General features: G+C 48.6%; 1 protein-coding gene across 1 annotated transcript in view; it reads right to left on the minus strand.

Annotated features, from left to right (window-relative positions):
* The window catches only part of NCKIPSD (NCK interacting protein with SH3 domain), a 53,046-nt gene that overhangs the window by 3,811 nt on the left and 36,588 nt on the right, over window positions 1-12,647 (minus strand). Inside the window, 6 exon segments of the mRNA XM_040589988.1 lie at window positions 111-203; window positions 2,110-2,238; window positions 3,422-3,502; window positions 9,456-9,594; window positions 11,056-11,142; window positions 12,244-12,414. Coding sequence (XP_040445922.1) covers window positions 111-203; window positions 2,110-2,238; window positions 3,422-3,502; window positions 9,456-9,594; window positions 11,056-11,142; window positions 12,244-12,414 — 700 coding nt within the window.

Genomic DNA, 12,647 nt, shown 5'->3' on the forward strand with positions numbered 1-12,647 from the left:
GCTACCTGCATCCCCAACACACCTGGCCCCTTAACAAGCGCTGGGCTCGTCCCTCAGTCCCCGTGAGCTGCACCCACTGCCAGGCACGCAATGGTGCCGCAGCCACTCACCTCCCCTGTTCAGCAGCAGCAGCAGCTTCTCTGTGAAAGTCTTGACATTCGAGTGCTTGCTTATTGTAGTCATGATCACACTGTGTTCTGGAACTAAAGAAGAAACCCGTTCAGCACATCCACATCCATTTGTTTCCTGAAGGCCACAGTTAATAAAAAATAGTGGAGGACTTCTCTTTTGCATCAGTGCTCTGGGGAGCTTGGTGAAACCACAGTCTGCCAGGGCTACAAAAAGTTTCAGCCCCACAAAGCAGGTGGGCAGAGAGAGGGAAGGTGAAAATCGGGGAACACCACAGGAAACCCTTGGGACTTTGTGCTTTCTGCGTGCATCCGATTCACACGTGGGCTCCAGTCCCGCCAGCCAAATACCGTGAAACACCTTGCAAAGGCTACCTGGTGTCAAACATTACCTCTGCTCACAACCCGCTGAAGCCAAGGGCTCCACTCCCTGCTATCTTCTTACTTCGTATCAACAGTGCCCTGCTGGAATTTATTGCCTTGCAAGCTCTCATAAGAAGGGATGACCAGGTCCCAGGAGTATGCCAGAGGGGAAGGGTTGTTCTTTCCAGCACTCTGCACTGGGCTGTGCAAGGGGCTGAAGACTTTTTCCAGGAAACGTCTGCTAGCTTGCTTTGGGGGTGATTTGTTGTAACTAAAGCATGTTCACCCTAGCAGATCTTATGCATAAGTGTGAGTGCGCACACTCAGAAGCATCCAAACAGCACGGTGTGGCTATTTCTGTGGCACAGGGTTGGCAATCCTAAAACACTGAACAGGCTGCAGAGTGTTTTAGGGTCCTCTACATTGAAGGGCATCAATATAACATGTTTTGAGGAGGTTTTGAACTAATTTGCACCATTGAACTGTATGATAGATGAATCTTGCAGACAGAGGAATAAAAAAAATCCAATCCACTAATAAACAACCCGAACATCATTTAACATGTTCTTAGCATCAAAGAACAAGTCACTGCTCTCAGCTACACCCCAGGTGGGCAATAATCCCCCAGAAACACGCTGCCTGTCATGCATTATTGCCTAATTACTGCAAGCATAAAGTATATAGGTAAGTGTGAGAAGGGGTAATGAATGAAAGCAGCAGAGATACACTTAATCAGTCTCTGTGCAATCAACTTTTACATGAAATTAGAAACTTTCACATAAATTTTAATGAAGCACAACTCAAAATAACAAGTAAATTAGTGGACACGACGTCCTTGCTGCCTTATACTCCCCTCTCTCCATGAAGCCAAGGATAAAGCCATGAAGCAGAACAAGGGAAAGTAATTGACTAAAGACAATTGGAGCAACAGGAGATTTTGAGGTAAGGAGTGGCCTCTCTTAGCAGGACCTGGAACTACTCTCCAGTCTTCCAACAACAGGCTTCAAAACTTGCAGGCAGTGAGAGGGCAAATGCCCTTCTCTAGGGACCGGATGCGTTGTCTGTTCTCATGGACATCAGCAGGGGAGGCAGAACAGAGAAGGGCCATCAGGAGAGAGCACAGCTCAGGCCGAGACTGAGGAGCCTGGCCCCGACACACAGGCATTGAACGAGCTTCAAGAGTTGCAGACAGGTAAGCAGAGGATTTGTCAAGACCTCCAGAAGGCAAAGGGCTTTCTTTCTGAACTGGTACCAAGAAACACCCACTGAAGCGTTTTCTCTCCCAAATCAGCTGTGCCTATGACTTAACACCACTCACATTCTGCCAGTGCAGCTCAGCAACTGCTTTGATCCGGGCAATGTGGAAGCACAGAGAGAAATCTGCTGGGCTTCACAGAGCTGTTGTGCCCCAGAGGGTCAGTTGGTTGGACATGGGCTCTCAGACCATTTTTTCCTCTAAGGTTTTGTACAATATTTAAGCACAGTGTATTGCCAGAGGCTAGGGAGCTGGAGAGGTTATCGTAGCACCATAAAGACCCCGCAACTCTCCCTCTCTATTCTTCACACCCTCATGCCAGACCACTGAAATCCTGCCAAGGCAGCGCAGCACCAAACCAACCTGGAATGTGGAGATTGAAGGCCAGAAGGACATTGACAAATAAGTCAGGCAGCTGGTCGGTGGTGTCCGAGGGCAGCCCGTCCTCAATCACATCCAGCAGGAACTGCACAAACTGAGAGTTGAGATGTTCTGCACAAGGAGAAAGAGGGGCATTTACAGCACAGTGAAAATAAACCAGGCAACAAGGGACCACACAAGCCACTTCTCCATGCTTTTGTGCTTAAAAAGCATTGGTGGAGTGCCAGTGTCAGCCTCCAGGGAATTAACTACCCTGCAAATGAACTAGAGAGACCACTGAAGTGTCTTTGTGCAAGAGAGAAATGGCTCAGAGAACATTCACAGTGCAGGGAACTCTGAAATTTGGTCCCCCACTAGCAATTTTTTGGAATAAATAAAACACCAAATCCTACTCTAGCTGTTGTTGCAGCATCACTGCTGCCACAGAAGGCTTCAGGTAGGAAAAGGTTTGTATTCTTGACCACTAGTTTAATCCACCTATTTAAAAAAAGAGTAATCATCCAGATCATTAGCAATAACCCATTTTTCAATGCAGCTATTAGGAAAGCTGAGGAACTCATGCAAGTAAGTCTACCTGCAGGAAATAATTGCCACAGTTACACGAGGAGAGATAAAGAAGGAGGTGTGGAGGCTCATTCCACAGTCTGTACTGCACCAGCTTAAATCTTGTATGCGTTTACTGGGGTGTTAAAGTGATGCTTCTGAAAAGAAGCTTATAAAAGTCTACTGCATTGCTAGGAAAACCGGGCCCAGAGTTTCCCCACTATGGGAAACACAAGATGGCCTGGGGAAGAAGCAGGCAGGCAGGGCTTTCTGGTTGAAGGCTGGAATGAGAGGACAGAGGAGAAAACAGATCTGGCACAATGTTTGTACTACTTTATTGACTGCAATACCCTTAATCACCTTCACTTTCCCCAGTAACTTGAAATACACTGGGCTGCACAGTCCTGTTAGAAGGGAGACCAGACAGGGTCCACGTTATGCAGCTGGCGGTTTAGTGGGTGCCTGTGGAGCGATCTGCGCTCTCAGCCTCGTCAACAGACACAGTGTCTCTGAGGCAGGCAAGAGGCACACGCTCTCACACAGGGCACAGGTATAACAAAATGCCACTTAGTCACAGTGGCAGGCAAATCCACGTCTTCTGCAACATGGCATCCGTCTTGCTGGGCTTTCCGCTAGTTGTCCTCACCTTGGCCACCAGGAAAGGTACCTTCCCTGCATCTGCCATCACGCCCCAGATGTCCCACCATCAGCTTTGGTGCCCTACCAAGCCATAAGCATAAGCTGCTCTTACCATAGTGATGATATGGCAGGGGCTCCCCCATGGAGAACATCATTGCCAACACCAGTGCAGAGTAGCACATCTTCTGATGATCTGCAAGATAAAGGTTCTGCCATTAGTTCTTCTGAGGATGTGAGACACTGTTCCCCAGCTGCAGCTGGGAAGTCACACATTTAATACAGACATTTAACACTGATTAGACTGCTCCTCATTCCTGTATTTACTGAGCTATAAAAGCATTTTTCCCCCTGTTTAAGCACACCACACGCCTTCTGTGCCATGCGTTTCCAAAGCAATTTAAAAATAATCACAACAAGAATTCACGATTTTTTTCCCCCTCCACTTAAGAGGATCTGAGCAAACTTGATCTGAATAATTAAAAAACTCCCCTGCACAGTCCCAGGACACATCCCATAGTTATGTAATTACTGAACCCAGAAAAAGCATCCATCTGGCCACCTTGAAACACTGCCTGTTCCAACCAACACCACCCCCGGACAGCCACACTGCTTGTTACCATCTCTGCACTGCTCTACTTTCACTACCTCAGCTCTGCCTGGAGGTATAAAAGGTCTCTGGGGAGACCAGATCGCTGCTCATGACTCGGGCTGTGCATCTGCCCACCTCCCAGGCCACATGTGTCTCCAGCATTAATACGTCCCCCAGCCTGCTAGTCCAACACAATTTTCGCTGGCAGCAGCTATACGTGAACGCTCCACAGAACCACAGCCGGTGCCTCTCCTGAATTTTAATTAATGGATACACCTCAACAGATATTTGCAAAGAAAAAAAAAAAAGTCATGGAATAGGATCTGTGCCATCATCAAATGAGCCTCCATCCACTTCAGCAAGCCTGAAGATGATAGGAAAAGGAGTATTATTTTTATCAAGTAGGTTACCACACATACTGGTTAAATAAAGTTCAGCTACATCTGCCAGGAAAAGCCTAGGGTTGCTTGCTACAAGAAAACTGAGTGTGTATTTATTAAAAAACTGACCCAAATCACTTTTCACTAGAGGAGAAAAGAGTCCCTTCAATGTACGATGCTTCTCCCAACAGTACTGCTTCCCTGCATGATTTGTGCTGGTTCCAGCACCCCCTCCAAACCCCTCAAGACATTTCACTTCTCTATGCACAAACTAATCCATCTCTAAGCACCTGCACCCCGCAGTTTGGTTTTCACTGCACAGGTTGATGCCTTCGCCGTCAATGCATACTCCTGGACTTGGCCAAAAGACTTGCAACACTTGGCAGCTCTCAGATTTACTGTTCGCATGGGTAATCGTTCCAGCCTTGCATCCCTGGAAAGTCAGCTCTGTGAGAAAAGCCTCTATAAAGAAATAATGCACAGACTTTGTCGGAGCTCCACAAGATGCCTGAGTTTTCAAACAGCAAGTACTATTTTGTAAAAACAGATCATCTGGGGCTTAACCAGAGATACTACAGCATTAACAAGATGAAGAGTTTGTAGGAGAGCACTCTAGACCACGTGACAGCAAAGGAAAGCTGGAAACTGCTGTTTACTCCTGGTAAAGAGAGGGAGGATGCTCAATGACTTCTATATGAGTTCTACTTAAGAAGCTCTCAGCTATAAGGTGTCAGTGATGACAAAGCTCACTGTAGCAGAAAGAATCTGACAAACTGTTCACCTCACAATTCTTTCATTCTTTCCTCCATGGCTTCAGGAGTTGGGTATCAGAGGCAGGTTACTGCAGTAGGTAGGGACCTGCTGTTCCCATGTTCCTAGTAAGACTTTCAGGGAAAAAAACTCTCTCTCATCATATTAGGAGCAATGAAACAATGATCTGAGAAGCCAGTGATAAACATGTGGTTGTAGCAAATATGGAGGAAGAGATTAATTACAGATGGGAAGGGGGAGGGTAGTTTTACATGTCCTTGGCCCATCTGCCATGAGCTAATGTCCATTCATCTCAGCTGACAGCAGACTCCACTGGTATGTGACAAATCATATTTGCCTAAGGATGTCAAATCAAAGGATGCTGAAACCAGTCAGAAAGGTGAACTTGGGGCAAATCCACATCAACCTGGTGCACTCGCTCAGCACAGACTCGAGAAGTTTTTGGAGTGTCCCAGCTGCAGCAAGAGTCATCCAAGACTCTTCCATGCTGAAGAACAGAGTAACTGCCAGTCAAAGCGCAGCTTTATTTTTTTTTCTTCCAGAGCAGCACCAGTGGCTTCAAGAAAGTAAACAGCATTACAATACATAGTAACAGCAACTCTCCTGAAGCAGAGGGACTCTGCCAACAACAGACTGATTAAGCATCACTCAAGAGGCCGTGAAGGGCAGGAGAGATGTGCCCGTTTGCTCACCAGCCTGCATTTCTGAAGCCAGCTGAGGTACTAGTAAGAAAGCTGCTATGATGCTTGAAAGATGTTTCTCAGAGGCCTTCAAAGACCTTCCTTCCAACCTCTAAACACAGCAGTGCAAAATCCAGGCGCTGAGAGCAGACACAACCGTCTAAAACTTATGTGAAAGGAGCCCGACAGCTCACTTGCATGTACACCGAGCTGCAACAGGGGAGAAAGTCCCCATTACAAACGGCATTATCCCTGTCTTTTCTTTGGAATTGTTCTGGCTAATTCTATCTTGCTGCGGCTTATTATAAGCTTTTCTAACACTGATAGATGTACAGGCCAGGCGCAGCAGAGGGAAGGGGCTGTCCAGAAGCAGTAAGACCCAAGCATCTGGCAGAAGAACTGGCCAGCAGCCAACACACTTGTATCAGCCCCAGGGTAAAGTGCCTTCTCATCAAAGGCACCCAGCATCCAAACACAGAGCTGCTGCCTCGGCTGTAACGAGCCAGGAGGGATCCCACGGTGCTGCTGCAGCCAGTTCAATGCTCCCCAGTTGCTTATTGTTGGCATCGATTGCTCTGGTCCCTGCCATCCGCAGAAGGGATTAGCTATTCCACAGCATGTCACGGATCAGCTGCTATTCCCCAGTTTTTAGTACCAAAATAAGCTCAAGTCATCCCAGGATTCAAGGTCATGTTTTCATACAAGGTACCGCTTGCCATTTGCTGGCAGGACATGGAGCAGTAAGCACCAGAATGGCAGGAGGGAACTACTAATGCCCTAAAACACCTGTGAGGGACGGACACATTTGGGTCAAGGATGGTTACTTCTCTGCAGCCCTGCTGTGAAGGCTAAGAGGACTGGATGCCACCCAGATGACATCTGCGCAAGTGCCTGCCATAAGCTTAGCACAAGCAAGGCAGCACAGGATCAGGAGACCGATTTGGGAGGCTCCTGTAACCAAAAGCAGCCTGTTAGCAAAGTAAGAGCAGTTACCACCCTTCAACTGTACTGCCTACGTATTACAGCACGGAGGAGAAAAAAACCCTCACCTTGAGATGAAGCTAGGGAAAGAAGAGATGCTGCAGAGCTTCAGCTTGGCAGTTCAGAGGACAGAGCAGAGCCACTTTGCACTCTGTGGTGGATTGACCTTGGCTGGACACCAGGTACCTGCCAAGCCTCTTTGTCACTCCGTTCCTCAGCAGGATGAGAGGGAGAAAATAAGATGGGGAAAAAAACCCTCATGGGTCAAGATAGAGGCAGCTTAATAAAGCAAAAGCAAAGGTTCAGTGCAGAAGCAAAGGAACACAAAAGATGTTACTTCCCGTCAGCAGGCAGTGGCCGGCCACTTCCCAGGAGGCAGAAGACAAACATAAATAACAAATGCCTCCCCCTTCCTCGTCCTTTCTCTTAGCTTTATTGCTGAGCAGATGTCATATGGTATGGAATATCCCTTCGGTCAGTTTGGGTCAGCTGTGCTGGCTCTGTCCTCTCCCAAGATCTTGCCCACCTCCAGCCTCCTGGTGAGGGGGGAATGTTGGAGAGACAGCCCTGACGCTGTGTGAGCACTGCTCAGCAGCAGCCCAAACACCGGTGTGTTATCAACACCTTTCTAGCTACCAACACAAAGCACAGTACTTTGAAGGCTGCTATGGGGAAGATTAATACCGTCTCAACCAGACCCAATACACACCCACTTCCACTGCAGGGCTTTTTAGGTCCCCAAAGCAGAGCTAACACTTGCTGGGAGCCAGGTCTGCTTCAACCAGAAGTCCTATGTGCAGATCAGCAAAGGTGTGCAGAAGTCACCTGGGTCAGAGCTTGATGCTCCATCGTATCAAGAGGCTGGGTTAGCCGTGCTGTCTGGGATGATGCAGCCCCTGGCAAAACTCTCTGGAGAGCAACGCTGCAACCAGGCAAGGAGTAAAAAGGGCGACCAGTCCATCCTGCCTGCACGAAAGCAGCTCGGGGAACAGAGCAGGAGACTGAAGCCTGTTTGGGCATGGTGCAGAAGACACTCACTTGGAAACAATCTTTATGAATTGGTGATGGATGCACGATAAAGTCAGGTTTTGGCAGCACAAAATCAGGAATAACGTTGCCACGGAAATAAAGTCATAGTCCCACAACCAACTATTATTTACTTCTTGGGCAGTAGAACCTCAGCCTAGAAAAGCAGCTTCTCATGCATAACCAGATAAACCACCACTAGCATGGCAAGTTCACTGCATAGCGTCGATAAGCTGCAGTGGCATATTGAGAAAGTGTAGCCAGCACAGGAGCAATGACCTCAGCCCCGCACCACACCACCAGTGCTTTGCCCTGCCCTGAGATGAAGCACTATTTTTCAGGCACTCCCCACCCTTGAAATGCCCACGCTTCAAAGCATCTAAACAAAGACACGTGCAAAGCTTTCTGCAACCGGCTTGATTTTCACCTCTCATACCCCTTTTCAGACATCAGATTAGCCCCGTTAGTCCTGTCCACCACACAGTGCTGGCAGTGTCTGTGGTGGGATGCTGGGGACGGTGGCATCTATTATGCATGTCTAAGGTAGTCATCTTGGACATTTACTTGGCTCACATGAAATGGATGTGACTGTCCCTGTTCTGCGTGGACTTGTCAATCCCCACACAGTCTCATCCCCGAATTCTACTTCTCCACAGCTCCATGATGCCCACAGCAAACCAACAGGCTACAGACTGCAGTCAGGGCAGCACAGCTCCAGACACTGAGGCTCTTCTGATTTGATCTGTGGTCACTCAATAGCTACATTAGTTGTGATCATGATTACCACAAAACAATGGATTTACAACATCCCTTCAAGGGGAAAAGTACTGGTGGCCTACAGGCTGACTTCAAAATGGGGAGCAAAGCTGTGACCGCCCAGGGCCAGGCATACGTGGGGAGCTGGAAGGTAACGTCAGGGGAGTATTACTACATGCTCATCTTGTTCTCAGGCTCTTCCTCAGCATCTGCTCCTGGCTGCTGGGAAATAAAGGACTCTGGGCTAATCAGGAACTCTGAGGGACCAAGATCAGCAAAATCTGACCACACCACCACCAGGCTTTTGAGCATGTCTAGCTCAGAGGGCAAGAACGATGTTCCTGTTAGTAGCAGGGACAGGTCATCCCAACAAAGGGAGTAGGAGCATGAAGTAGAAGGAACATGAGGGCAAAACCTAGGGATGGAAAGCAAAGAGGTGGGGAAAGCAGGGCTGTGGCACTATCCTGCAGAGGACCAGGACCACAACTCTGTTAACAGTACTACCATCTCCCTTGGCACAGTGGTGGAGAGAAGGTCCTTTCCTTTAACCGGCACACATCTCATTCACCAGCAACAAATTCTGCAAAGATCTGATGTAGAGTGCTGAGAAAAACTGCCTATAAGAAACTGCAGAGATCTTCCTTGAGATCTGCAAGTGTCTCTTGTCAGCATCATGAAACAAAACCGGAGCAACTTTAAGACACCTACAAAAAGTGATGCAGATCATTAACGGCATGTTCAAGAGCTAGAGGGCCTTGCACTATTGGACTGAAACATCCCCTCCCGTGCATTCTCCACTTACAGCTGTAATAACCTGAACAACTTTAAAAAAAAAAGACACCATTCTCTCCAGAGCACTGGGCACCCAGAGCAGTCAGGCAGAGGGGGGCCACCAGTGCTGCTGTAAATCATTTAATAGAAAGACACTTTCCTGGGGACCTGGGTACGGCAGCTCTAGCTCACCTTGTGTGTGAGTCTGCATGTCCCGGGCCAGCTCCATTGGCAGCACAGAGTTTACAAGTGTTGAGATGACTGCAGCATCCAAGTTGCACATGGCTCCAAAGCACTTCAACAGCAGCAGCCGTAATGGCACCCTGTGTTCCTGCAAAAACAATTTATTAGACGAAACGATGTCCCAGATGAGAGCTCACTCTAAGGCAGAGACATATAACTGGCTAGAAATTCCCACTGTTGGGAAGCCACAGACCCTTTCAGGGTGACAGTGAACCCAGAAGCTCTACTGGATTTTAACAGCAGCATGGGAGTCATTTTACAGTCACATTCACAACTGAGCTAGATACAGATCGTTGGCATGTGTGGTCAGAGAGCATGCAACAGCCAGAGCTCAGATCTGAAATGTCCCACTACATCCAATAAATATGACACAAATCAGCAACAGATAACCAGACCCCAGCAAACGGATTTAATTTGTTGAGTAGCCAGGATTCTCTGGGCACACTGAGGTTTCACGAATGCTGCTCTGAAGGAGGTTTCTGGACAACACAATATTTGCAAACCCTCTTCAGCATGTGATGGTTAGTGAACAGGATGGGAGCAGCTCCTCCACTGTGAGGCTGGCAGGCTTGTGCTGGGAACAGAGGACATAACCAGAAAGTTCTGGGACGTGCAGGGATTCCAGCAAAGATGACACTCAACCTGCAGCTCCCACGCAGGAGTTCTGGTGCTGGGGTAACCCTCATGCTCCAGCCTCAGCCAGCAACTCCAGGCTTCAGAGAACAGAAGCGAGCCAGGCCCTGGCACAGGGCACAACAGCAGCCAGGACAGGAGGCAATTTCTCTCAATCTTGTCAGGCTTCCTTGAGATCCTGGTCAGAGGAGAGCAGGCAGTGGAAGCCAGCAGGCTCCACTGTGCCCTGCCTGCCTTCCCACTGCTCTCAGATATGCTACAGCCTCCTGATGCTGAGCTCTGGGTTCAGACACAGAAGTGCCAGATGAAAGCTAAGTGCCACAAGACTTGGTGTGCTGTAGCTGGGGACTTGGGGACAAGACGGGGACAAGTTTCCAACCCTCCCGAGTCCTACAACAGCACGTTCCAAGGAGAGGGGCAAAGCAACACCACACAGGCGTTGAAGGCAAAACTTTCATTTCTTCCTCTGAATACTGATTTCTGTCCTCACTCCCAAGGCTTCTACTCACAACCTGCTTTCCTAAGCAAAGCTATTTACTGATGCACAGGAGTGCATCAATTAAGAGAGGAGCAGTCACAGCCTGTCAGCTTTCCCAAGGCATCCTCAGAAACCCTTCCTCTAGATATTAGCAATGTCGGTTCTGTCCCTCAATTGAGCTAATACAAGCAGCGAGCTTTACCCTTCACAGTGCCGGCTACTGCTTCCAGGTCTATAGCATCCTCTGCTCTTCCGTACAACCTGCATGCATAGCATTGACATTAGCCAGCACACAGAAGGGATGGGCTGGAACTCCACCTCGTCCACACAACTGCCCTATCCAGGGGGAACATCTTACATACGCTCATCAGATCCACCCGCTCTTTTGCGTTTTCAGGGAAATCTCAAAGAGATATTTAATGCGTTCTGCCACCTTACCATCTGATAATATGCCACAAGGGACAGGACGGATTCAAACTCATTCTTCTTGCACATTTTCTTGCAAACTTCTGGGTCTGCATCTGTCTGGAAGCAGGAATGAACAGGTCAGCCCAGTGGCACATCAAAGCAGCAAGGTGCATGCTGCAGGGACCTCAAGGGAGGCCAGCTGCTTTCAGATCCCAGTAGTCCCAGCCCAACCATCTCACAAAAACTCAAAGCAGAGCACCAAGACAGCTCAAGAACCACCACCCTGCAGATTCTGCATCAAAGTGAATTCCTGAGAAACGTCTCTGCCATACAGCTGAAATCCAAAAAACCCATGACCCGAGGAGCACCCTGATGAGCACATCACTCAGTTACACAGGGCAGCTCCAGTACCATTCCCATCCTGAGAATATCGTACATCTCCTCCTGCCTCTAAATTATGAGGAAACAGTTGCACAAAATCACCCTCTGCCTTGCCCTGCAGGTCCACAGCGAGGCGGCACAGGCTGTATGTTGAGTAAAAAAAGACACTGGCATTTATTACGCAAAAAAAACCCCTGTTCTGCTTATGTCAGAACCTCAGAGGAGTACAAGATAGGTGGCAGAGCAAACCCCACACTGGCACCCGTAACAGGCCATGTCACTGCAGTGAGTGGCAGCTCCCGTATCATCCCGTATCAAGATGGGCTTGTTCATGGCAGCAACAGCACCGGGACAGTATTGCCCACTGCTGCCCACTGTGGGGACGCACCTCTCCCGTACGCACAGATGTGGTGAGATACTTTATACTTTCTCACAAAAATAGCTTTAAAGCTCACCTTCAAGGCAATGAAAGAATTTTCTTTGCATTTAATGGACCTCACCCCGCAGGATGTTTTAAACAGAAGATATTTTACATAGCCCTAGGAGTGCAACAAGCCTCACAGTGGGACATTGGGGTGTTTTTGAGGTGAGGGTTTATATTCTCCTGTGATAGGTAAATACCACGGCTGCCATGAAGAACAGCTCTATAATGATCTTCAGAACAGCTTTGTAAGGTAGAGTGGAAAGCAGCTCAAGAGCGCTGCAGACCCCACACAGGAGGGCACAGCTTCACATCAACAGTGCAGATGCGGTGGCAACACAGGGGCGAAGGAGGTCAGAAAAAAACCGAACTTCACCAGGGCTGTCTGCTCTGCCTGAAAAGAGAAATTGACTCACCAGGATGCGAAGCAGCTCCTCCAGGTAGCAGCAGATGACATTCTCATCCTCGTAGAGTGCCCAGCTGCGCTGCTGAGCATCATCCTTGTGCCTGGCCAGATCTGCGAAGATCACCTCCAGCCGCTGCTCATCGTGGCAGATCTGTCCTGAGGGCAGCCCCGCACTCAGATTCTGCACGATAGCAAAACCACTGGTTAGTGGGGCCCTGACAGCTAGCTGTTGTCTGGGTGCCTGTTTCCTCTAATCTTTGTCTAAGGACTGGCAGTTGACCCCATTCAGTCAAGAGCTGCCAGCAAAAAACCAGCAAGTTTCAGACATGTGTTATTTCAGCTTTCATACTTCTGGGGCCTCTACCCACCTCCTTTCCTTACACAGCTAACGTAGTGAGTGAATCAAGATAGATG

The sequence above is a fragment of the Falco naumanni genome, chromosome 4 (genome assembly GCF_017639655.2).
Source record: "Falco naumanni isolate bFalNau1 chromosome 4, bFalNau1.pat, whole genome shotgun sequence".
NCBI lineage: Eukaryota > Metazoa > Chordata > Aves > Falconiformes > Falconidae > Falco > Falco naumanni.